Source organism: Somniosus microcephalus, unplaced genomic scaffold (assembly GCF_052327205.1).
Source record: "Somniosus microcephalus isolate GS21.2 unplaced genomic scaffold, FLI_Smic_1.0 scaffold144, whole genome shotgun sequence".
Lineage (NCBI taxonomy): Eukaryota > Metazoa > Chordata > Chondrichthyes > Squaliformes > Somniosidae > Somniosus > Somniosus microcephalus.
This window is the reverse complement of record NW_028225331.1, coordinates 271479-296129: the sequence shown is the minus strand read 5'-3', so window position 1 is coordinate 296129 and position 24651 is coordinate 271479. Positions and strand designations below refer to the sequence as shown.

At 48.1% G+C, this 24651-nt stretch overlaps 1 protein-coding gene across 1 annotated transcript in view; it reads right to left on the bottom strand.

Moving 5' to 3' along the window:
* Positions 1-18877, bottom strand: part of LOC147082201 (uncharacterized) — a 65479-nt gene extending 46602 nt beyond the window's left edge. Inside the window, exons 1-4 of the mRNA XM_085980400.1 lie at positions 18836-18877; positions 17521-17633; positions 16863-17355; positions 16646-16778 (exon numbers count right to left, since the gene is read on the bottom strand). Coding sequence (XP_085836526.1) covers positions 16646-16778; positions 16863-17355; positions 17521-17633; positions 18836-18877 — 781 coding nt within the window. The remainder of the gene's footprint in view (positions 1-16645; positions 16779-16862; positions 17356-17520; positions 17634-18835) is intronic.
* Positions 18878-24651: the final 5774 nt, after the last annotated feature.

Here is a 24651-nt window from a genome sequence, read left to right as displayed (position 1 = left end):
GTATCAGCCTGGTGAATCTTCGCTGCACTCCCTCCATGGCAAGAACGTCCTTCCTCAGGTATGGTGACCAAAACTGCACACAATACTCAAGGTGCGGTCTCACCAAGGCCCTTGCTTAGAGTCTCGCTTGTTGGAGATGGTCATTGCCTGGCACTTGTGTGGTGCAAATGTTACTTGCCACTTGTCAGCCCAAGTCTGAATGTTGTCCAGGTCTTGCTGCATATGGACACAGACTGCGTCAGTATCTGACGAGTCTTGAATGATGCTGAACAGTGTGCAATCATCAGCGAACATCCCCACTTCTGACCTTATGATGGAGGGAAGGTCATTGATGAAACAGCTGAAGATGGTTGGGCCTAGGACACTGCCCTGAGGAACTCCTGCAGTGATGTCATGTGATTGAGATGAATGACCTCCAGCAACCACAGCCAACTTCCTTTGTGCTAGGTATGATTCCAACCAATGGAGAGTTTTCCCCTTGATTCCCATTGACTTCAGTTTTGCTAGGGCTCCTTGATGCCACACTCGATCAAATGCTGCCTTGATGTCAAGCGCAGTCACTCTCACCTCACCTCTTGAGTTCAGCTCTTTTGTCCATGTTTGGACCAAGGCTGTAATGAGGTCAGGAGCTGAGTGGCCCTGGCAGAACCCAAACTGGGTGTCAGTTAGCAGGTTATTGCTGAGTAAGTGCCGCTTGATGGCACTGTCGACGACACCTTCCATCACTTTGCTGATGATTGAGAGTAGACTGATGGGACGGTAATTGGCTGGGTCGGATTTGTCCTGCTTTTTGTAGACAGGACATACTTGGGCAATTTTCCACATTGCCGGGTAGATGCCAGTGTTGTAGCTGTACTGGAACAGCTTGACTAGCTGCGCAGCTAGTTCTGGAGCACAAGTCTTCAGTACTATTGCCAGAATGTTGTCAGGGCCCATAGCCTTTGCAGTATCCAGTGTCTTCAGCCGTTTCTTGACATCATGTGGAGTGAATTGAATGGGCTGAAGACTGGCATCTGTGATGCTGGGGACCTCAGGAGGAGGCCAAGATGGATCATCCACTCGGCACTTCTGGCTGAAGATAGTTGCAAATGCTTCAGCCTTGTCTTTTGCACTCACGTGCTGGGCTCCACCATCATTGAGGATGGGGATATTTTTGGAGCCTCCTCCTCCTGTTAACTGTTTAATTGTCCACCACCACTCATGACTGGATGTGGCAGGACTGCAGAGCTTTGATTTGATCCGATGGTTGTGAGATCGCTTAGCTCTGTCTATCGCATGTTGCTTCCATTGTTTGGCATGCAAGTAGTCCTGTGTTGTGGCCTCACCAGGTTGACACCTCATTTTTTGGTATGCCTGGTGCTGTTCCCGGCATGCTCTCCTGCACTCTTCGCTAAACCAGGGTTGATCTCCCGGCTTGATGGTAATGGTAGAGTGAGGGATATGCCGGACCATGAGGTTACAGATTGTGGTTGAATACAATTCTGCTGCTGCTGATGGCCCACAGCGGCTCATGGATGCCCAGTTTTGAGTTGCCAGATCTGTTCGAAATCTGTCCCATTTAGCACGGTGGTAGTATGCCGCTGTGGAGTGTCTGATTAAAGTTAACGGGTCTTTGACAGCGCCCCTTCGCTTTGGGAGGGGGTGCATCAGGGATGCCCCATGTCCGGTCAGTTATACGCCGTCTGCGTGGAGCCTTTCCTGTGCCTCTTGCGGAAGAGGTTGACGGGACTGGCTCTTCAAGGGCCGGGCGCGGAGTTCGTCCTCTCGACTTACGCCAATGACGTGTTCCTCATGGTCACGGACCCGCCGACTTGCGGAGGGTGCGACAATGCCAGCAGATTTACTTGGATGCATCCTCCTCCAGGATCAACTGGGAGAAATGCTCCGGGCTCCAGGTGGGTCAGTGGCGGGTGGACTCCCTGCCGGAGGAGTTGAGGCCCTTCGCCCGGAGCACCATGCACCTCCTCTACTTGGGAGTCTACCTTAGCCCCGCCATGGACACCTGGCCGGCAATCTGGCAATAGCTGTAGGCCAAAGTCACCGCTCATCTAGGACGCTAGACAGGACTGCTCCGAGTGTTGTCCTACAGGGGTCAAGCGCTGGTCATTAACCAGCTGGTGGCTGCCATGTTGTGTTACCGGTTGGTCATTTTGATCCCGCCCCCTGCGTTTGTTGCCAAGATGCAGAAGAAGCTCATCACCTTCTTCTGGGACAAAGGGAAGCACTGGGTCTCTGCCGCAGTTCTGAATCTCCCGCTTAGGGAGGGTGGTCAGGCGCTGGTGTGCCTTTGCACCCAGGCTGCGTATTTCTTCCGCCAGCTGCATGGCCTCAACTATGACATGCAGCTCCTGTTTGTGGAATTGGGCCGTACGCGTGCCTACCTGCAGGAGCTGCCTGTCTTCTACCAGGAAATGCTGTGGGTCTGGAACAGCGTTGCCTCCAGGTGGAGTTCTCCCCATCAGGAGTGGCGGTCGTCCTTCGGAAGCCGCTGCTCAGGAATCTGCACCTCCGGGACCGCTGGATCGGGCGGCTGGCGGAGGGCAGGGCTGTGCCTGGCAAGGTGACTAGAGTCGGGGACCTGCTCGATGGTGGAGGAGCGGGCTGGATGGCGCCAGAGGAGCTGGTGCAGCGCCTGTCTTGGGCCAGTGTCCGGCTCACGGCCAAAGCCATCGAGACGCTGAAAGCAGCACTGGGCCCAGACTCCACTAAGTGTATCGAGGAGGCTCAAGCACGTGGGGCGATCCCGCCCAAACTGACCCCCTTTTGGATGGAATTCCTTATCGGCACACGACCCTGAAACCCCTCTCGGGAACCGACGCCTCACAACTTGAGCCGTCTTGGGGAAATGCCCTCCATGCCTTTTAGTTCTGCACGAAGGGGTTTCCTGTACGGGCTGCTCCTGCACACTCTCCACTTTGTCATCTTCCTCTGCCGTCCGTACACACCTTGGCGTGCCATCTTGCCATCTGGCAGAGGCGGAGGTCCCCAATGGAGGGCTCTCTATGCGGGAGTATTCCCTTTATCTATTGGGGACTTGGCCTGGAGGGTGTTGCACGGAGCAGTCCCGTGCAATAAGATTTTAGGTTGGTTCATGGACTCCCAGGCTGCCTGCCTTTTCGGTGGCCTGGAGGAGTCCGTGTTCCACGTTTATACCAAATGTGAGAGGTTGCAGCCCCTCTTTCACTATTCGAAGGGGCTGCTCCTCGATTTTTGGCTGCACTTCAGTCCCACGCTCCTGATCTTTGGTTACCCAGTGCGGAGGGGAGCAGGCAGGGCAGAGGACCTCCTCGTAGGACTGCTCCTGGGCCTGGTGAAAGTGGCCATAAAAAGGTCCAGGCAGCGGGCGGTCGAGGGGGTCGTTCGGCCCGATTGCCTGCCTCTCTTCCGTGGCCATGTTCATGCCCGGGTGGCCCTGGAGATGGAGCACACAGTGTCTGCCGGCACACCTGAGGCCTTCCTAGACCGGTGGGCGCCACAGGGACTGGAGTGCATTGTCACCCCGGCCGGGGTGAATTTAATTTAATTTGATAAGTTTCAAAAATTAATTTAAGTTTTTAAGTTTCATTACAGTCCACTTGTTCGGCTGGGAGAGCGGGAGGCTCCGCTCGGCGATGCAGAGAGCCCTGCAGATGGAGAAGAATGTAGTGTCCGTGTGTTGATAAAGACACTGAAGACAGGAGTTGGTTCATAGGTATTTACTAAGCAAAGTCTGGGGGGGGCGTTTCTAAAGGATATACACAATACACAGGCTTATATAGCCCAAGTGGCAATTACCGGCATTACGCACACCTGGGGCTCTTAAAGGCACATACACCACAATTCCTCCCCTTTTAGTTAACCAGTATATCATATTTTAAGTAATTATTAATTACATGTTATATGCAAAATAATATACATTGCTGTAATTAATTAATTATAAGTTAGTCTCTCAGGAGGCTTCCTGACTCGGTCCGGATAATGCCTCGGGGGTGTAGTAGTTTCTGGTGGTGTAGTAGGTTCTTCTGGCAAGGCTGATTCGGCTTGAATGCCAGTGTCGGGTTCATCGGGTTCCAGTATCACTGGATCGGAGGTAGATATGGGTATCTCTACTTTATCATTAGATGTATAGAGTGGTGGTGTAGGTTGTCCCTTTTTGGATGACTTTATGATTTGGTCAGCATGGCGCCTTATTATGCTTTCTCCGATGTCCACGATATACATCAGTGGTCCTAGTCATGTGCAGATAGTTCCAGGCTGCCATTTCTCGGTACGGTAGTCCCGGGCCAAAACCTGTTGGCCTATCTGGAAGGCCCTAGTTGGCCTTTCATTCATGCCCTGAAACTGTCGGTTCTCCACGTCCCTTCGGATGTTGGGCTTGACCAAATCCAGCCGGCATCTTAGGTTTCTATTGAAGAACATCATGGCGGGAGTTTGGTTGGTAACCATATGTGTTGCATTCCTGTATGCGAATAAGAAGTTATCCACCTTGTGCTGAAGTTTTATGTCTTCATTACCCATGGCCTTTATGGCCTTCTTGAAGGTCTGGACAAACCTTTCAGCCAATCCATTGGTGGCGGGATGGTATGGGGCGGACGTGTAGTGCTTTACCCCATTGTTTTTTAAGAACTTCCTGAATTCTTCGGACACAAATTGCGGTCCATTATCAGAACATATCTGTTCCGGCAGCCCATTCCTGGCAAATATGGTCCTTAATACTGTGATGGTTTTTTCCGTGGTGGTGGAGGACATCTTTATTACCTCCGGCCACTTGGAGTGTGCATCAACCGCGATTAAGAACATTGAGTCCATAAATGGACCAGCAAAGTCGATGTGCACTCTTTGCCAGGGAGATGAGGGCCACTCCCATGGATGTAGAGGGGCTTGTGGTGGAGCGTTTTGGACCTTCTGGCATCCTAGGCAGCTCTTGGTCATTTCTTCGATGTCTCCATCGATACCTGGCCACCATACAAACGCCCTGGCTAGGTTCTTCATTTTCACTCCACCCAGATGCCCCTCGTGAAGCTCCTTTAGCACTTTATCCTGGAGTTTGGGTGGAATCACCACTCTGGATCCACACATCAAGGTTCCTCGGCACATTGACAGCTGTTCTCTTCTTTGCGAGAATGCTGGCAACAGTGGTTCGCCATGTGCTGGCCATCCCTTCACTGTTAAATCGTAGACCCATGAGAGAGTTGGATCATTTCTTGTCTCCCTTTCAATGGCAGAATTTGTCACTGGTAGACATTCCACTATGGTAGAGTGGAATATCTCTACTGGGTCTACTGTAGGTACCTCTTCTATCGTTGGCAATGGTAGGCGCGATAAACCGTCAGCATTCCCATGCTGTTTTGACCCTTTGTATTCTATGTTGTATTGGTGTGCCCCTAGAAAAAGGGACCACCGCTGTAGCCTTTGTGCTATCATAATGGGAACACCCTTTTTAGGGTTGAATATGGAGATGAGGGGTTGATGGTCAGTCAACAAGGTAAATTTTTGTCCGTGTAGGTAATGGTTGAATTTCTTTACTCCCCATACCAGGCTGAGTGCTTCCCTGTCGATTTGGGCATAGTTACGCTCAGCTGAGTTCAATGAGCGTGACGCAAAAGCTATCGGCCGTTCCGAGCCATCAGGGAATTTATGCAATAATACTGCTCCTATGCCATAAGGGGATGCATCGCACGCCAGTCTGATTGGCAGTGATGGGTTGTAATGAGCCAAAACTTCTTTGGATGTGATTAAGTCTTTGCATTTACGGAAGGCATTTTTGCAGTCTTCGTTCCATTTCCAAATTACTCCTGTTTGTAGCAGTTCATTAAGAGGGTGTAGAAGAGTTGATAAGTTCGGTAAAAATTTATGATAGTAATTTATTAATCCCAGGAACGACCTTAATTGTGAAACATTTTCAGGTGCTGGGGCTTTTATGACCGCCTCAATTTTTTCAGGTGACTTATGCAACCCTTCCTTATTTATTATGTGGCCACAATATGATATTTGATTTCGGAAAAATTCGCACTTGGGGCGATTTGCTCGTAGGCCCCGTTCTCTCAGCCTAGTGAGCACCTGCTCTAAATTGGCAAGGTGCTCGTTGTCATTTTCTCCTGTTACAAGGATGTCGTCTAGGTAGCATTGAGTCCCCGGAATCCCTTGGAGGACTTGCTCCATAGCTCTTTGCCAGATAGCTGGAGCGGATGCTACTCCGAAAACCAGTCGATTGTACTGGTACAGACCTTTGTGTGTATTTATCGTGAGATATTTTTTAGAGGCTTCTTCAACCTCCATCTGTAGATATGCCTGTGCCAAGTCAATTTTGGTGAAACGTTTCCCTCCGGATAGTGAGGCGAAAATATCTTCTATCCTCGGAAGAGGATACTGTACCATGTGAAGGACCGGGTTTACAGTCACCTTGAAGTCTCCACAGATGTGAATTTTTCTCTGTTCTTCAGATCCATCACCCTTCAATGCTTTCTTCATGACCGGGATGATGGGTGTTGCCCACTCGCTCCAATCTATTTTAGATAATACGCCTGCCTTTTCCAAATTCTCCAGCTCTGCCTCGACTGCTGGACAAATTGCGTATGGCACCGGTCTTGCCTTAAAAAACTTGGGAATTGCTGCATCTTCTACTTTTATTGAGGCGGTGATGCCTTTCAAGGTTCCTAGTTTCTCTTGAAACACTTCCTTGGCGTTGGACAAGATGTCTTTCAATCGTTCAGGTATGACGTCATCATCATCTTTTTCCTTACTGGTCACCATCAGTGCCTGAATGGAGTGCCAGTCTAAATGTATTTTTCTGATCCATTCACGTCCCAACAGCGGTGGACCACCATCTTGTAGAACGTATAAATACAACTTCTGTATTTCCTTGCCGTTGTATACAACAGGCACCCTTATTTTTCCTTTGGGGTATACTTCCTGCCCCGTATATGTTTTCAAGATAATGGATGTATCTTTTAAAGGTATATGCGGAAATAGCCGCTCGTAATCCCGTCGATTTATGACGGTCAGAGCTGATCCTGTATCTAGCTCCATTTTAACTGGGGACCCTGCTATTGTGAGGATAGCCCAAATGGTCTGATAATCTTCTTTGGCAATTACATTATGTAATTTGAGAGAGCTTAGTCTCTTGTTCCTGGAGTCGCTATCGCTCTTCTGGTCCTCGGAGCTACTGTCCATCATCATTTGTACCTTTCTGTGCTTTTCCTTATTGATTCTTTTCCCGTTAGTGGATTTTTTATTTTCAGATTGGCACACACGTGGAATGTGTCCCATCTTTCCGCATCGCCTGCACACTTTTTCCCTGAACCAACAGTCCCTCTGGTCATGGGTGGATCTGCCGCAGCGATAACATCTCTCGAAACCCCGTGTCATTTCATGGGTGCCAAAGTCCTGTGGCCTTTGCTGTATCTTTGCAGCTCCTATTGCACTGAAAGCCTTGTCCAGTGTTAAAGCTTTTTCAGAAGATACCTTTTTTTGTGTTTCTACACTTAGGGGATCGCAGATGAATTTGTCCCGCAGAGAATCTGCCAGTCCTGCCTTGAATTGGTAGTGTAGGGTATCAACAATCTCCTCAAAATTCTTGTCCATCGGTTCGGCTGGAGTGATTAAGTTTCGTAACAGCTTGTATGTCTTCGCGCCCATTAGATCCAGAAGCACTGAAGCTATTTTTTCATCTTGTATTCCATTTGCGGTGCAATATACCTCCACTCTTTCCACATATGTGGTCCAATCCTCCATCTCGTTATCAAAAACATCAATATTGCCAAAATTAGGCTCTCTTTCGCTATCAAAAGCATCAATATTGTCAGACTTAGGCATTTCAGCAAAGATATGGCGCTTCCCGCGCGTTTTTTTTTCTTTTCTGTAGCAAAGATATGGCGCTTCCCGTGCTTTCCCGCCGCTGCTGCCAATAACAACGCTGTTCACTGCGGTTCACGTTCTCTTTATGTTTTTTAATTTACTGTTGGAGACTCGTTCCCGCCGGAGGTCTGAACGCTGACCTGCTTGCCACGCCGGCCGTCTCCCGAGTGCTCCCTCCCAGTCCGTTATTGCTTGCCTCCGATTTCGCTGCCTGTCTCAGCTGTACAGCCCACCGCTGGAGCCCCAGCCTGACGCCCAGGAAGGATTAGTGCAGTACCTGCCACCAGCTTGGCCTGCTGGTGAAACCACAGTTTTTCTCACTTCCTTGAGTCTTCTGGACGCCGGAGGAATCAATGTCCTTGAGGTGCTGCTGAATTGCAGGTAAGTCCGTTTCCACTTCGTCGCCACTGTAGTGTCCGTGTGTTGATAAAGACACTGAAGACAGGAGTTGGTTCATAGGTATTTACTAAGCAAAGTCTGGGGGGGGTTTCTAAAGGATATACACAATACACAGGCTTATATAGCCCAAGTGGCAATTACCGTCATTACGCACACCTGGGGCTCTTAAAGGCACATACACCACAAAGAATGTCAACCAGAGTCTGCTGGATCTGCACAAACTCTCCACTGGGAGTGCCGACCCTCATCTGTGTGAATTCCTGGAGACCCATTATCCAGATGAACAAGTGAAGACGACCAAGAAGCTTGTAGAGACTGGGACCCCTGTCTTGTAGGCATGAGGGCTTGTGACTTTGTACAAAGAGCTGAGATCTGAGCTCTGTAAATGTCATTCATTGTAAATAAAATGTTCAATCTTAAATTAAAAACATTTTTTTTAAAGATTATTTAAAGACAAATTTCCTCCAGTTTCACAGACAGCCTTTGTCACTGCAATAATTTCTTAAATGTTTAATCATTAAATCAAAAGCATCAAAAAGGAAGAGAGTAGCAAAAGTAAAGGAAGACTTGCATTTCTATAGCGCCATTCACGACCACTGGACGTCTCAAAGCGCTTTACTTTTTGAAGTGTAGTCACTGTTGTAATGTGGGAAGTGCAGCAGCCAATTTTCACTCAGCAAGCTCCCACAAACAGCAATGTGATAATGACCAGATAATCGGTTTTGTTATGTTGGTTGAGGTATAAATATTGGCCTGGACACCGGGGATAACTCCCCTGCTCTTCTTCAAAATAGTGCCATAGGATCTTTTACATCCACCCGAGAGAGCAGACGGGGTCTCGGTTTAATGTCTCATCCGAAAGACGGCCCCTCCGACAGTGCAGCACTCCCTCAGCACTGCACTGGAGTGTCAGCCTAGCTTTATGTGCTCGAGTCTCTGGAGTGGGACTTGAACCCACCACCCTTTGACCCAGAGGTGAGTGAGCTGCCCACTGAGCCACAGCTGACAATGTTGGTCCCTTAGAGGTAGAGACAGGAGAAATTATTATGGGGAATAAGGAAATGGCAGAAACGTTAAAACAAATATTTTGTATCTGTCTTCACAGTGGAAGACACAAAAGCATACCAAAGATGGTGGGGAACCGAGGGTTTAATGAGGGTGAGGAACTTAATGTAAAGTACTAGAGAAACTAATGGGGCTAAAAGCCGACAAATCCCCTGGACCTGATGGCCTACATCCTAGGGTTCTAAAAGGGGTGGCTGAAGAGACAGTGGATGCATTGGTTTTGATCTTCCAAAATTCCCAAGATTCCCGAGATTCTAGAATGGTCCTAGCGGATTGGAAGGTCGCAAATGTAACACCGCTGTTCAAGAAAGGAGGGAGAGAAAAAACAGGGAACGACAGGCCAGTTAGCCTGACATCAGTCGTTGGGAAAATGCTGGAATCCATTGTTACGGAAGTTGTATCAGGGCACTTAGAAAATCATAACATGGGTAGGCAGAGTCAACATGGTTTTATGAAAGGGAAATCGTGTTTGACAAATTTATTAGAGTTATCTGAGGATGTAACTAGCAGGGTAGATAAAGGGGAACCAGTGGATGTAGTATATTTGGATTTCCAAAGGGCATTCGATAAGGTGCCACATAAAAAGATTATTACACAAGATTAGGGCTCACGGGGTTGGGGGTAATATAGTAGCATGGATAGAGGATTGGTTAATGGGCAGAAAACAAAGAGTAGGGATAAATGGATCTTTTTCAGGTTGGCAGGCTGTAACTAGTGGGGTGCCGCGTGGATCAGTGTTGGGGCCTCAGCTATTTACAATCTATATTAATGACCCAGATGAAGGGACCGAGTGTCATGTATCCAAGTTTGCTGATGATACAAAGCTAGGTGGGAGAGTAAGCTGTGAGGAGAACACAAAGAGTCTGCAAAGGGATATAGATAGACTCAGTGAGTGGGCAGTAAGGTGGCAGATGGAGTATAATGTAGGGAAATGTGAGGTTATTCACTTTGGTAGGAAGAATAGAAAAACAGAATATTTTTTAAATGGTGAGAAACTTTCAAATGTTGGTTTTCAGAGAGATTTGGGTGTCCACATGCAAGAAACACAGAAAGCTAGCATGCAGGTACAGCAAGCAATAAGGAAGGCAAGTGGCATGTTGACCTTTATTGCAAGGGGGTTGGAGTATAAGAGTAAGGAAGTCTTGCTACAATTGTACAGGGCCTTGGTCAGACCACACCTGGAGTACTGGGCACAGGGCCTTGGTGAGACCACACCTGGGGTACTGGGCACAGGGCCTTGGTGAGACCACACCTGGAGTACTGGGCACAGGGCCTTGGTGAGACCACACCTGGAGTACTGGGCACAGGGCCTTGGTGAGACCACACCTGGAGTACTGGGCACAGGGCCTTGGTGAGACCACACCTGGAGTACTGGGCACAGGGCCTTGGTGAGACCACACCTGGAGTACTGGGCACAGGGCCTTGGTGAGACCACACCTGGAGTACTGGGCACAGGGCCTTGGTGAGACCACACCTGGAGTACTGGGCACAGGGCCTTGGTGAGACCACACCTGGAGTACTGGGCACAGGGCCTTGGTGAGACCACACCTGGAGTACTGGGCACAGGGCCTTGGTGAGACCACACCTGGAGTACTGGGCACAGGGCCTTGGTGAGACCACACCTGGAGTACTGGGCACAGGGCCTTGGTGAGGCCACACCTGGAGTACTGGGCACAGGGCCTTGGTGAGACCACACCTGGAGTACTGGGCACAGGGCCTTGGTGAGACCACACCTGGAGTACTGGGCACAGGGCCTTGGTGAGACCACACCTGGAGTACTGGGCACAGGGCCTTGGTGAGACCACACCTGGAGTACTGGGCACAGGGCCTTGGTGAGACCACACCTGGAGTACGGGGCACAGGGCCTTGGTGAGACCACACCTGGAGTACTGCGCACAGGGCCTTGGTGAGACCACACCTGGAGTACTGGGCACAGGGCCTTGGTGAGACCACACCTGGAGTACTGGGCACAGGGCCTTGGTGAGACCACACCTGGAGTACTGGGCACAGGGCCTTGGTGAGACCACACCTGGAGTACTGCGCACAGGGCCTTGGTGAGACCACACCTGGAGTACTGGGCACAGGGCCTTGGTGAGACCACACCTGGAGTACTGGGCACAGTTTTGGTCTCCTTATCTAAGGAAGGATATTCTTGCCTTGGAGGTGATGCAACGAAGGTTCACTAGATTGATTCCTGGGATGAGAGGGCTGTCCTATAGAAACATAGAAGATAGGAGCAGGAGTAGGCCATTCGGCTCTTCGAGCCTGCTCCGCCATTTGAGATTATGGCTGATCATCCAAATTAAGTATCCTGTCCCTGCCTTCTCCCCATATCCCTTGATCCCTTTAGCCTCAAGAAATATATCCAACTCTTTCTTGAATATATTTAATGAACTGTCCTCCACCGCCCTCTGTGGCAGAGAATTCCACAGGTTCACCACTCTCTGGGTGAAGAAATTCCTCCTTATCTCAGTCCTAAATGGCTTACCCCTTATCCTTAGACTATGGCCCCTGGTTCTGGACTCCCCGGCCATCAGAAACATCCTTCCTGCATCTTGTCTGTCCAGGCCTGACAGAATTTTATAGGTTTCGATGAGATCCCCTCTCAATCTTCTAAACTCCAGTGAGTATAAGCCCAATCGACACAATCTCTCCTCATACGTCATTCTTGCCATCCCAGGTATCAGCCTGGTGAATCTTCGCTGCACTCCTTCCATGGCAAGAATGTCCTTCCTCAGATAAGGCGACCAAAACTGCACACAATACTCAAGGTGCGGTCTCACCAAGGCCCTGTACAACTGCAGCAAGACATCCTTGTTCCTGTATTCGAACCCTCTTGCTACGAAGGCCAACATACCATTTGCCTTCTTAACCGCCTGCTGCACCTGCATGCTTACCTTCAGCGACTGGTGCACAAGAACACCCAGGTCTCTTTGCACTTCCCCTTCTCCCAATCTATTGCCATTCAAAAACAAATCTGCCTTCCTGTTTTTGCCACCAAAGTGGATAACCTCACATTTATCCACATTATAGTGCATTTACCATGTTTCTGCCCAATCACCCAACCTGTCCAAATCGTACTGGAGTTTCACGACATCCTCCTCACAGCATACCCTCCCACCCAGCTTTGTGTCGTCTGCAAATTTGGAGATATTACATCCAATTCCCTCATCCAGATCATTAATATATATTGTGAACAGCTGGGGTCCTAGGACCGATCCTTGCGGTACCCTACTAGTCACTGCCTGCCACTCGGAAAATGACCCGTTTATTCCAACTATGATGAGAGATTGTGTAGAATGGGCCGATACTCTCTGGAGTTTAGAAGAATGGGAGGTGATCTCATTGAAACATACAAGATTCTGAAGGGGATTGACGGGGTAGATGCTGAGAGGTTGTTTCCCCTGGCTGGAGAGTCTAGAACTAGGGGGCAGAGTCTCAGGATAAGGGGTCGGCCATTTAGGACTTGAGATGAGGAGGAATTTCTTCACTCAGAGGGTGGTGAATCTCTGGAATTCTCTGCCCCAGAGGGCTGTGAATGCTGAGTCTTTGAGTATATTCAAGGCTGAGATCGATAGATTGTTGGACTCTGGGGGAATCAAGGGATATGGAGATCGGGCGGGAATGTGGAGTTGAGGTCGATGATCAGCCCTGATCTTATTGAATGGTGGAGCAGGCTCGAGGGGCCGTATGGCCCACTCCTGCTCCTATTTCTTATGGACTTTCAAAAGGCATTTGATAAAGTCACACACAGGAGACCTACTCGGAAAAGAGAAGCACATGGTATTAAAGGGCTGATGGTAATTTGGGTATATAATTGGCTGAGGGATAGGAGGCAGTGAGCAGTGCTGAGGGATGTTTTTCTGACTGGAGGGAAGTATGCAGTGGGTTCCCCCAGGGGTCAGGATTAGGACCATTGCTTTTCTTGTAATATATAACTGACCTGGACTTGGGTATAGGTGTACAAGTTTGAAGTTTACAGATGATACAAAGCTTGGCAACGTAGTAAATAGTGAGCATAGTAGTAGCAGACTTCAGAAGGAAAAGACTGGTGAAAACCAAAGTTGGTCCATTGCAGTCAGATACGGGGGAATATATAATGGGAAATAAGGAAATGGCAGATCAACTAAATGCATACTTTGGGTCAGTCTTTACGAAGGAAGACACAAAAAACCTCCCTGGGATATCGGGAAAAATAGGGACATTGGCAAAGGAGGAACTGACGCAAATCAATATCTCTAAGGATATGGTGTTAAGGAAGCTAAAGGGATTGAAGGTGGACAAATCCCCAGGGCCTGATAACATGCATCCTAGGGTACTGAAGGAGGTGGCCCTAGAGATAGCGGATGCACTAAGGATGATTTTTCAGAATTCATTAGACTCGGGAACAGTGCCGATGGATTGGAAGGTAGCTAACGTTACCCCACTATTCAAAAAGGGGGGTAGGGAAAAAGCAGGTAATTACAGACCTGTAAGCCTTACATCAGTTGTGGGCAAAATGCTGGAGTCCATCATTAAGGATGAAATAGCGGAGCACTTAGCAAATGGGGACAGGATAGGACAGAGTCAACATGGATTTACAAAGGGTAAATCGTGCTTGACTAATCTATTGGAATTTTTTGAGGGAGTAACTGGTAGAATAGATGGGGGAGAGCCAGTAGATGTGGTGTACCTGGACTTCCAAAAGGCCTTCGATAAGGTCCCACATAAAAGATTAGCATGGAAAATTGAGGCTCATGGGATAAAGGGGAAAGTTTTGGCGTGGATAGGGAACTGGCTGTCAGATAGAAAACAGAGAGTTGGAATAAACGGCTCATTTTCTGAATGGCAGGCAGTAACAAGTGGGGTACCACAGGGATCTGTCCTGGGCCCCCAGCTGTTCACAATTTACATTAATGACCTGGATCAGGGAGTCGGATGCAGCATTTCCAAATTTGCAGACGACACTAAACTAGGAGGGGGGGTGGGCTCAGAGGAAGAGACCAGGAAGCTCCAGAGCGATTTGGACAGACTGGGCGATTGGGCGGATAAATGGCAGATGCACTATAATGTGGACAAGTGCGAAGTTATCCACCTTGGGTGCAGGAACGGGAGGGCAAATTATTATTTAAATGGCAATAGATTGGGAGAGGGGGAAGTACAGAGAGACCTGGGTGTTCTTGTACACCAGTCACTGAAGGCGAGCATGCAGGTGCAACAGGCGGTCAAGAAGGCAAACGGTATGCTGGCCTTCATAGCAAAAGGGTTAGAATACAGGAACAGGGATACCTTGCTGCAGCTGTACAGGGCACTGGTGAGACCACACCTCGAGTACTGTGTACAGTTTTGGTCGCCTCATCTGAGGAAGGATGTTCTTGCCATGGAGGGGGTGCAGCGGCGATTCACCAGGCTGATACCAGGAATGGCGGGAATGACCTATGAGGAGAGACTATGTAGTTTAGGGATGTACACACTGGAGTTTAGAAGATTGAGAGGGGACCTCATAGAAGTGTATAAAATTCTGACAGGTCTAGACAGACTGGATGCAGAAGGAATGTTTCCCTTGGCGGGTGAGAACAGAACTAGAGGACATAATTTAAGGATAAGGGCTAAACCATTTAGGACAGAGATGAGGGGGAATTTCTTCACTCAGAGAGTGGTGAACCTGTGGAACTCATTGCCACAGAGGGCAGTGTATGCCAGCTCATTAAATATATTTAAGAGGGAATTAGATATATTTCTACGGGCAAAAGGGGTTAAGGGTTACGGAGAGAAGGCGGGGACGGGATACTGAATTAAAGGATCAGCCATGATCTCATCGAATGGCGGAGCAGGCACGAAGGGCCGAATGGCCTACTCCTGCTCCTATCTTCTATGTATCTATGTATGTATCTATGACAGAGACAGACTGTGAAATGAGCAGACACAAGACAGATGAAATTAAATGAGGATAAGTGTGAAGTGATGCACTTTGGGAGAAACAACAGGGAGAGGCTGTATAATCTAAATGGGACTATTTTGAGGGGGTGCAAGAGCAGAGGGACCTGGGGGTCCATATTCACAAATCTTTGAAAGTGCCACGGCAAGTTGGTGAGGCGGTTCAGAAAGTGTGTGGGATACTTGGCTTTGCAAATAGTGCCATTGAAAACAAAAACAAGGAAGTTACACTAAACCTTTACAAATCACTAGTGAGGAACATAGGACAGGAGGAGGCCATTCAGCCCCTCGAGCCTGTTCCGCCATTCAATGAGATCATGGCTGATCTGCGATCTAACTCCATAAACCTGCCTTTGGCCCATATCCTTTAATACCTTTGGGTAACAAAAACCTATCAATCTCAGATTTAAAATTAACAATTGATCTCGCATCAATTGCCACTTGCAGAAGGAAGTTCCAAACTTCTACCACCCTTTGTGTGTAGAAGTGTTTCCTAATTTCACTCCTGAAAGGTTTGGCTCTAATTTTAGTCTATGCCTCCTAGTCCTAGACTGCCCAATCAGCAGAAATAGTTTCTCTCTATCTACCCTATCCGTTCCCCTTAATATCCTGAAAACTTCGATCAGATCACACCTTAACTTCTAAATTCTAGGGACTGCAACTCTAATTTGTGTAATCTCTCTTCGTAACTTAACCCTTGAAGTCCGGGTATCATTCTGGTAAACCTACGATGCACTCCCTCCAAGGCCAATATATCCTTCCTAAGGTGTGGTGCCCAGAACTGCTCACAGTGCTCCAGGTGTGGTCTAACCAGGGTTTTGTGCAGCTGCAGGGTTTTGGCCTCAGCTGGAGTCTTGTGTACAGTTCTGGGCACCACACTTTAGGAAGGATGTCAAGGCCTTGGAGGGGGTACAGAGGCGGTTGAACAGGATGGTACCAGGGATGAGGGACTTCAGTTATGTGGAGAGATTGGAGAAGCTGGGATTGTTCCCCTTAGAGCAGAGAAGGTTAACAGGAGACCTAATAGCGGTGTTCAAAATGATATGGGGTTTTGATTGAGCAAGAAGGAACAAACTGTTCACTCTGGCAAGTGATCGGTAACCAAAGGTCTCAGATTTAAAATAGTTGCTAAAAGAACTAGAGGGAAATGAGGAGAATTGTTTTCACACAGAGGGTTGTTAAGATCTGGAACGCACCATCTGAAAGGATTCTGGAATCAGGTTCCACAGGAACTTTCAAACGGTAATTGGACATGTACTTGAAGAGGACTAATTAGCAGAATTCTGGGGATAAAGCTGGGGTTTGGGACTAAATTGGACAGCTCTTTCAAAGAGCCACCACAGACATGATGGGCCGAATCACCTCCTTCTATGCTGTTAGATTCTATGATCAGTGTGAAGACACTGGTGTCTCTTAAGGCTCTTCAAGCTTTTAAAGCTCTTCCCATAGTCAGAACATTTCAAGGATCTCTCCTCAGTGTGAACAAGCTGGTGTGCCAGCAGGTTGGAGGATCGAGTGAATCCCTTCCCACAGACAGAGCAGGTGAATGGTCTCTCCCCAGTGTGAGCTCACTGGTGTCCCTTCAGCTCCCCAGGGCTTTTAAAGCTCTTCCCACAGTGGGAACATTTAAATGGTCTCTTATCAATGTGAACAAGCTGGTGTCTCAGCAGGGTGGATGAACCAGTGAATCCCTTCCCACACACGGAGCAGGTGAACGGTCTCTCCCCAGTGTGAACTCGTTGGTGTGCATGGAGGCTGGATGACTGAGTGAATCCCTTCCCACATTCAATACACGTGAACGGCCTCTCCCCAGTTTGAACTCGCTGGTGTATCTGGAGCTTGGATAACTCTGTGAATCCCTTTCCACACTCGAAGCAGGTGAATGGCCTCGCCCCAGTGTGAACTCGCTGGTGTATCTGGAGCTTGGATAACTCTGCGAATCCCTTCCCACACACAGAGCAGGTGAACTGCCTCTCCCCAGTGTGAACTCGCTGTTGTGTCCGAAGATTAGATGCAGAAGTGAATCCCTTCCCACACATGGAGCAGGTGAACGGCCTCTCCCCAGTGTGAACTCGCTGGTGTTGAATGAGGTGCGACGACTGCCTGAAGCTCTTCTCGCAGTGAGTGCAACTGAACGGTCTCTCGTCAGTGAACAAGCTGGTGTTTAATTAGATTGGCAGAGATTTTAAAGCAGTTCCCACAGTCACATCATTTAAAATGTCTCCCCCAGTGCGAACTCGCTGGTGTAAGTGGAGTCTGGACAACAGAGTGAATCCCTTCCCACAATCGGAGCAGGTGAACGGCCTCTCCCCGGTGTGACTGCGTCGATGAGATTCCAGCTGGGATGGGCAATCGAATCCCTTCCCACAGTCCCCACATTTCCACCGTTTCTCCGTGGTGGGGGTGTCCTTGTGTCGCTCCAGGTTGGACGATCAGTTGAATCCTCGTCCACACACAGAACACGTGTACGGTTTCTCCCCACTGTGAATGGTGTGATGTTTTTTCAGGCTGTGTAACTGGTTAAACCTCTTTCCACAGTCAGTGCACTGGAACACTCTCACTCGGGTGTGTGTTTTCCAGTCACACTGATGTTTGAAATCTTTTCCCACAGACAGAACAGACAAACATTTGTCCTTCCATATTCAAAGGTCAATGATATTCAGGTCCTGATGAATGGAGTGACTCTGTCAGATCTTGATGTGATGTTTGGTTTGAGTTTCCCGTCTGTAAATCCTCCCCTTCTCACACCCTATAAAAGGAGTTTACAAAAGCCATCACTGTAAATACTGGATAGAAATTCAGAACAGACAATTCTAGTTTCTGTGGAACATTCTCTCCTCTCTCGTTCCCCCAAAGTTGTAAATCCCCGTCCCACACACTCTCCCTCCTCCCTGTGCTGAAATCCAAACCCATCGCACCATCTCCAACTTTTCTTTCCTCCACTCCCAGTTTTCCCCCTCCCTCTACTCTGGTTGGGTTCAGTTCTACACCCGCTGTGTGCAGAGTGAGAATAAAATCAATGAGTGAATGATTGTCTCTCCCGGTCACGGGGACCCAGAAGCCCTGCCCAAACCCTGTTCCTGTACAAAGATGGCCACACATGCGCCGTGCTGCAGGTGGAACCGGTCTGTCTTTCCTCCACCAAAATGGCGGCACGTAACCCGGGCCTGTCACCGAGAAAAAGCCTCACAGCTGCCGTCTGGTGGAACACAGACCGGGCCGCGGGATCTCATTCGGGCCTGAGGCCATTCTCCAACTTAATAAAGCCTGCGGCGCGGCCTACCCACAGTTTATTTATCTACCGCTCCCGCCGACCAGCAGCTCCACCCGGCGACCGCGCAGGGCTTTCTTTGTAAAGTCGGTGAGGGACACGTGACTCGGGCCCAGTGACTGATTGACGGGAGCTTCCGACCAATAGGGAGCGAGCGGGGCAGGGCTGGAGGATCGAGCTGGCGGCGGGTCCTCCAACCAACCGGGGAGCCTGAGGGGCGGGACTTGCGTCGGCTGATTGTCTGATCCGCAGGGCAGCGAGTTTCTCCAGTCCCTTGTTCAGGGCCCGGGGCCAGGGGAGGCTGTGGGCCTTTATTCCCCTCATTGGACACAAGGCTCTTTGGCTCACAACGCACTGGCTCAGATTGTAATTCAGACTTTTTAAATTCATGAATAAAAGCAGATAAACCCCGTGCTTCTGTGGCACAAACTTTTTAATATTTGGGTGTAAAAGTACAAGTTTTTTTCCCTCTGGGGAATTAGTTATTAGTTTCAGGAAACAACAACCACTTGTATTTATAAAGCGCCTTTAATGTAGTGAAACATCCCAAGGCTCTTCACAGGAGCGTTAGAAAACAAAATTTGACACCGAGCCACATAAAGCGATATTCGGGCAGATGACCAAAAGCTTGGTCAAAGAAGTAGGTTTTAAGGAGCATCTTAAAGAAGGAGAGAGAGGTAGAGAGATGGAAAGGTTTAGGGAGGGAATTCCAGAGCTTAGGGCCCAGGCAGCTGAAGGCACGGCCACCAATGGTGGAGCGATTAAAATCGGGGATGCTCAATGGGCCGGAATTAGAGGAGCGCAAATATCTCGGAAGGTTGTCGGGGCTGGAAGAGATTCCAGAGATAGGGAGGGGCGAGGCCACGGAGGGATTTGAAAACAAGGATGAGAATTTTAAGGATGAGGCACTTGAGGAAAAGCAGGGAGCGGGGGAGGGTCAAGCCCTTATGGGACAGGGTCGCTAATTTTGTTCTGCGACAGTTACTGGGACAGACTGTATCTCCCCTCTCCTCCACACAGGGATTTGTGGTAGTTAAAGGGACAGTAATTCTCCTTGTTTTGCGAGATTATAATTAAAGGGACACTACTCTGAGATGGCTGCGAACTTTTAGTGTCGCCAACCTTTCTAAAACATCTTCCTTTTTTGAGAAACTTCGTGAACAGGCTGGTGACTCAGCAGGTGGGATGAACTCTGAAACCTCTTTGCACAGTCAGATCATTTAAAGGGTCTCTCATCGGTTCTGGGGCAGGAGGGATCTGGTTAACAGTGATCACAATATCATTAGGTTTAAAGTAGTTATGGAAAGGGACAAAATAAAATCAACGGTGAAAATACCCAGCTGGAAGAGAGCCAGTTTCAGTGATTTGAGAAGGGATCGAGCACAGGTGGACTGGAAACAAAGATTGTCCAGGAAAACAGTGAATGACCAATGGCAGGCCTTCAAGGCTGAGATAGTTCGGGTACAAACCAAGCATATTCCCATAAGGAGGAAAGATGGGCCATCCAAAGCTAAAGCTCCCGATGACAAAGGACATCGAGGTTAGAATAAAACAGAAAAAGGAGGTTTATGACAAATGTCAGGTACAGAATACAGTCAAAAACCAGGCAGAATACAGAGAGTGCGGGGGGAAATTGAAACAGGATATAAGAAGGGCAAAGAGAGAATATGAGAAAAGATTAGGGGGTAACATAAAAGGGAAAAAATCTTCTATAAACATATGAAAAGTAAAAGGATAGTTAAAGGAATGGCGGGACCGATTAGCGACCAAATAGGATCTCATCATAAGAACATAAGAAATAGGAGCAGGAGTCGGCCATTCGGCCCCTCGAGCCTGCTCCGCCATTTAATGAGATCATGGCTGATCTGATCTTGGGCTCAGCTCCATTTCCCTGCCCGCTCCCCATAACCCATCACTCCCTTATCGTTCAAAAATCTGTCTATCTCCACCTTAAATGTATTTAATGACCCAGCCTCCACAGCTCTCTGGGGCAGAGAATCCCACAGATTTACGACCTCGGAGAGAAGAAATTCCTCCTCATCTCAGTTCTAAAAGGGCGACCCTTTATTCTGAAACTGTGCCCCCGAGTTCTAGATTTCCCCACGAGGGGAAACATCCTCTCTGCATCTACCCTGTCGAGCCCCCTCAGTATCTTATGTTTCAATAAGATCACCTCTCATTCTTCTAAACTCCAGTGAGTATCGGCCCAACCTGCTCAACCTTTCTTCATAGGACAACCCCTTCATCTCAGGAATCAACCTCGTGAACCTTCTCTGAACTGCCTCCAATGCAAGTATATCCCTCCTTAAATAAGGAGACCAAAACTGTACGCAGTACTCCAGGTGTGGTCTCACCAACACCCTGTACAGTTGTAGCAGGATTTCCCTGCTTTTATACTCCAGCCCCTTGCAATAAAGGCCAACATTTCATTTGCCTTCCTGATTACTTGCTATACCTGCATGCTAACGTTTTGTGTTACATGAACAAGGACCCCCAGGTCACTCTGTATTGCAGCATTTTGTAATCTCTCTCCATTTAAATAATAATTTGCTTTTTTATTTTTCTTACAGTTTGCCAACTAGAAAATACATAGAAACATAGAAGATAGGAGCAGGAGTCGGCCATTCGGCCCCTCGAGCCTGCTCCGCCATTCAATGAGATCATGGCTGATCATCCAAACTGTCCCTGCCTTCTCCCCATATCCCTTGATCCCTTTAGCCTTAAGAAATATATCTAACTCCTTCTTGAATATATTTAATGAATTGGCCTCCACTGCCTTCTGTGGTAGAGAATTCCACAGGTTCACCACTCTCTGGGTGAAGAAATTCCTCCTCATCTCTGTCCTAAATGGCTTACCCCTTATCCTTAGGCTGTGACCCCTGGTTCTGGACTCCCCGACCATCGGGAACATCCTTCCTGCATTTGACCCATTTATCCTGACTCTGTTTTCTGTTAGTTAGTCAATCCTCTATCCATGCTAATATATTACCCTCAACCCCATGAGCTCTTATCGTGTGCAGTAACCTTTTATGTGGCACCTTATCGAATGCCCTCTGGAAATCCAAATGCACCACATCCGCTGGTTCCCCTTTATCCACCCTGCTCATTACATCCTCAAAGAACTCCAGCAAATTTGTCAACATGATTTCCCTTTCATAAATCCATGCTGACTCTGCTTGACTGTATTATGATCATACGGAGGCAGAGGGCGGGCTCAGGTACTGAATGAGTACTTTGCATCTGTCTCCACAAAAGAAGAGGATGAAGTTAATGTCGCAGTAGAGGAGGGGGGGGGAGTAGAGAAATTGGATAAAAATGGATAGAAAGGAGATGCTAAATAGGTTGTCATCACTCAAAGTTAACAAGTCACCCGGTCCAGATGGGCTGCATCCTAGATTGCCGAGGGAAGCTAGGGTGGAGATAGCAGAAGCTCTGACCACAATCTTTCAATCTCCCTCAGATATATGGGAGTGGTGCCAGAAGACTGGAGGATTGCAAATGTTACACCCCTGTTAAAAAAGGGGAGAGGGATAAACCTGGTAACTACAGGCCAATCAGTCTAATGTCAGTGGTGGGTGAACGACTAGAGACCATTGTCAGGACAAAATTAATTCTCACTTGGAGAAGCATGGGTTAATAAGGGGCAGCCAGTATGGATTTGTTAAAGGTAAATCATGTCTGACTAACCTGACTGAGTTCTTTGATGAAGTAACTGGTAAAATAGATAAGGGAGAACCAGTGGATGTGGTATATTTGGACTTTCAGAAGGCTTTCGATAAGGTCCCACATAAGAGATTAGCGTGCAAAATTAAGGCACATGGGATTGGGGGCAAGGTATTGACTTGGATAGAGAACTGGTTGGCGGACAGAAAGCAAAGAGTTGGAATAAATGGGTCATTTTCCGAGTGGCAGGCAGTGACTAGTGGGGTACCGCAAGGATCGGTCCTAGGACCCAGGCTGTTCACAATATATATTAATGATCTGGACGAGGGAATTGGATGTAATATCTCCAAATTTGCAGATGACACAAAGCTGGGTGGGAGGGTAAGCTGTGAGGAGGATGTCGTGAAACTCCAGTACGATTTGGACAGGTTGGGTGATTGGGCAGAAACATGGCAAATGCACTATAATGTGGATAAATGTGAGGTTATCCACTTTGGTGGCAAAAACAGGAAGGCAGATTATTATTTGAATGGCAATAGATTGAGAGAAGGGGAAGTGCAAAGAGACCTGGGTGTTATTGTGCACCAGTCGCTGAAGGTAAGCATGCAGGTGCAGCAGGCGGTTAAGAAGGCAAATGGTATGTTGGCCTTCGTAGCAAGAGGGTTCGAGTACAGGAACAAGGATGTCTTGCTACAGTTGTACAGGGCCTTGGTGAGACCGCACCTTGAGTATTGTGTGCAGTTTTGGTCACCTTACCTGAGGAAGGACGTTCTTGCCATGGAGGGAGTGCAGTGAAGATTCACCAGGCTGATACCTGGGATGGCAGGAATGACGTATGAGGAGAGATTGTGTCGATTGGGCTTATACTCACTGGAGTTTAGAAGATTGAGAGGGGATCTCATCGAAACCTATAAAATTCTGTCAGGTCTGGACAGACTAGATGCAGGAAGGATGTTTCTGATGGCCGGGGAGTCCAGAAACAGGGGTCATAGTCTAAGGATAAGGGGTAAGCCATTTAGGACTGAAATGAGGAGGAATTTCTTCACCCAGTGAGTGGTGAACCTGTGGAATTCTCTGCCACAGAGGGCGGTGGAGGCCAGTTCATTAAATATATTCAAGAAAGAGTTGGATATATTTCTTGAGGCTAAAGGGATCAAGGGATATGAGGAGAAGGCAGGGACAGGGTACTGAAATTGGATGATCAGCCATGATCTCATTGAATGGCGGAGCAGGCTCAAAGGGCCGAATGGCCTACTCCTGCTCCTATCTTCTATGTTTCTACGTAACAGAGGGTTGATGAAGGTATTGCAGTAGATGTTATATATATGGACTTTTAAAAGGCGTTTGATAAAGTACCACATAAAAGACTCATTCGGAGAATAGAAGCACATGGTATTAAAGGGCTGATGGTAATTTGGGTATTTAATTGGCTGAGGGATAGGAGACAGTGAGCAGTGCTGAGGGATGTTTTTCTGACTGGAGGGAAGTATGCAGTGGGGTCCCCCAGGGGTCAGGATTGGGACCATTGCTTTTCTTGTTATATATAACTGACCTGGACTTTGGTATAGGTGTACAATTTCAAAGTTTATGGACGATACAAAACTTGCCAACTTGTAAATAGTGAGCATAGTAGTAGCAGACTTCAGAAGGACAGAGACAGACTGTGAAATGAGCAGACACAAGACAGATGAAATTAAATGAGGATAAGTGTGAAGTGATGCACTTTGGGAGAAACAACAGGGAGAGGCCGTATAATCTAAATGGGACTATTTTGAGGGGGTGCAAGAGCAGAGGGATCTGGGAGTCCATATTCACAAATCTTTGAAAGTGCCACGGCAAGTTGGTGAGGCGGTTCAGAAAGCGTGTGGGATACTTGGCTTTGCAAACAGGGCCATTGAAAACAAAAACAAGGAAGTTACACTAAACCTTTACAAATCACTAGTGAGAAACATAGGACAGGAGGAGGCCATTCAGCCCCTCGAGCCTGTTCCACCATTCAATGAGATCATGGCTGATCTGCGACCTAACTCCATACACCCGCCTTTGGCCCATATCCCTTAATACCATTGGTTAACAAAAACCTATCAATCTCAGATTTAAAATTAACAATTGATCTCGCATCAATTGCCATTTGTGGAAGGAAGTTCCAAACTTCTACCACCGTTTGTGTGTAGAAGTGTTTCCTAATTTCACTCCTGAAAGGTCTGGCTCTATTTTTAGTCTATGTCCCCAGTCCTAGACTGCCCAACCAGCGGAAACAGTTTCTCTCTATCTACCCTATCTGTTCCCCTCAATATCATGAAAACTTTGATCAGATCACAACTTAACCTTCTAAATTCTAGGGACTACAACTCTAATTTGTGTAATCTCTCCTCGTAACTTAACCCTTGGAGTCCGGGTATCATTCTGGTAAACCTACGCTGCACTCCCTGCAAGGCCAATATATCCTTCCTAAGGTGTGGTGCCCAGAACTGCTCACAGTGCTCCAGCTGAGGCCAAAA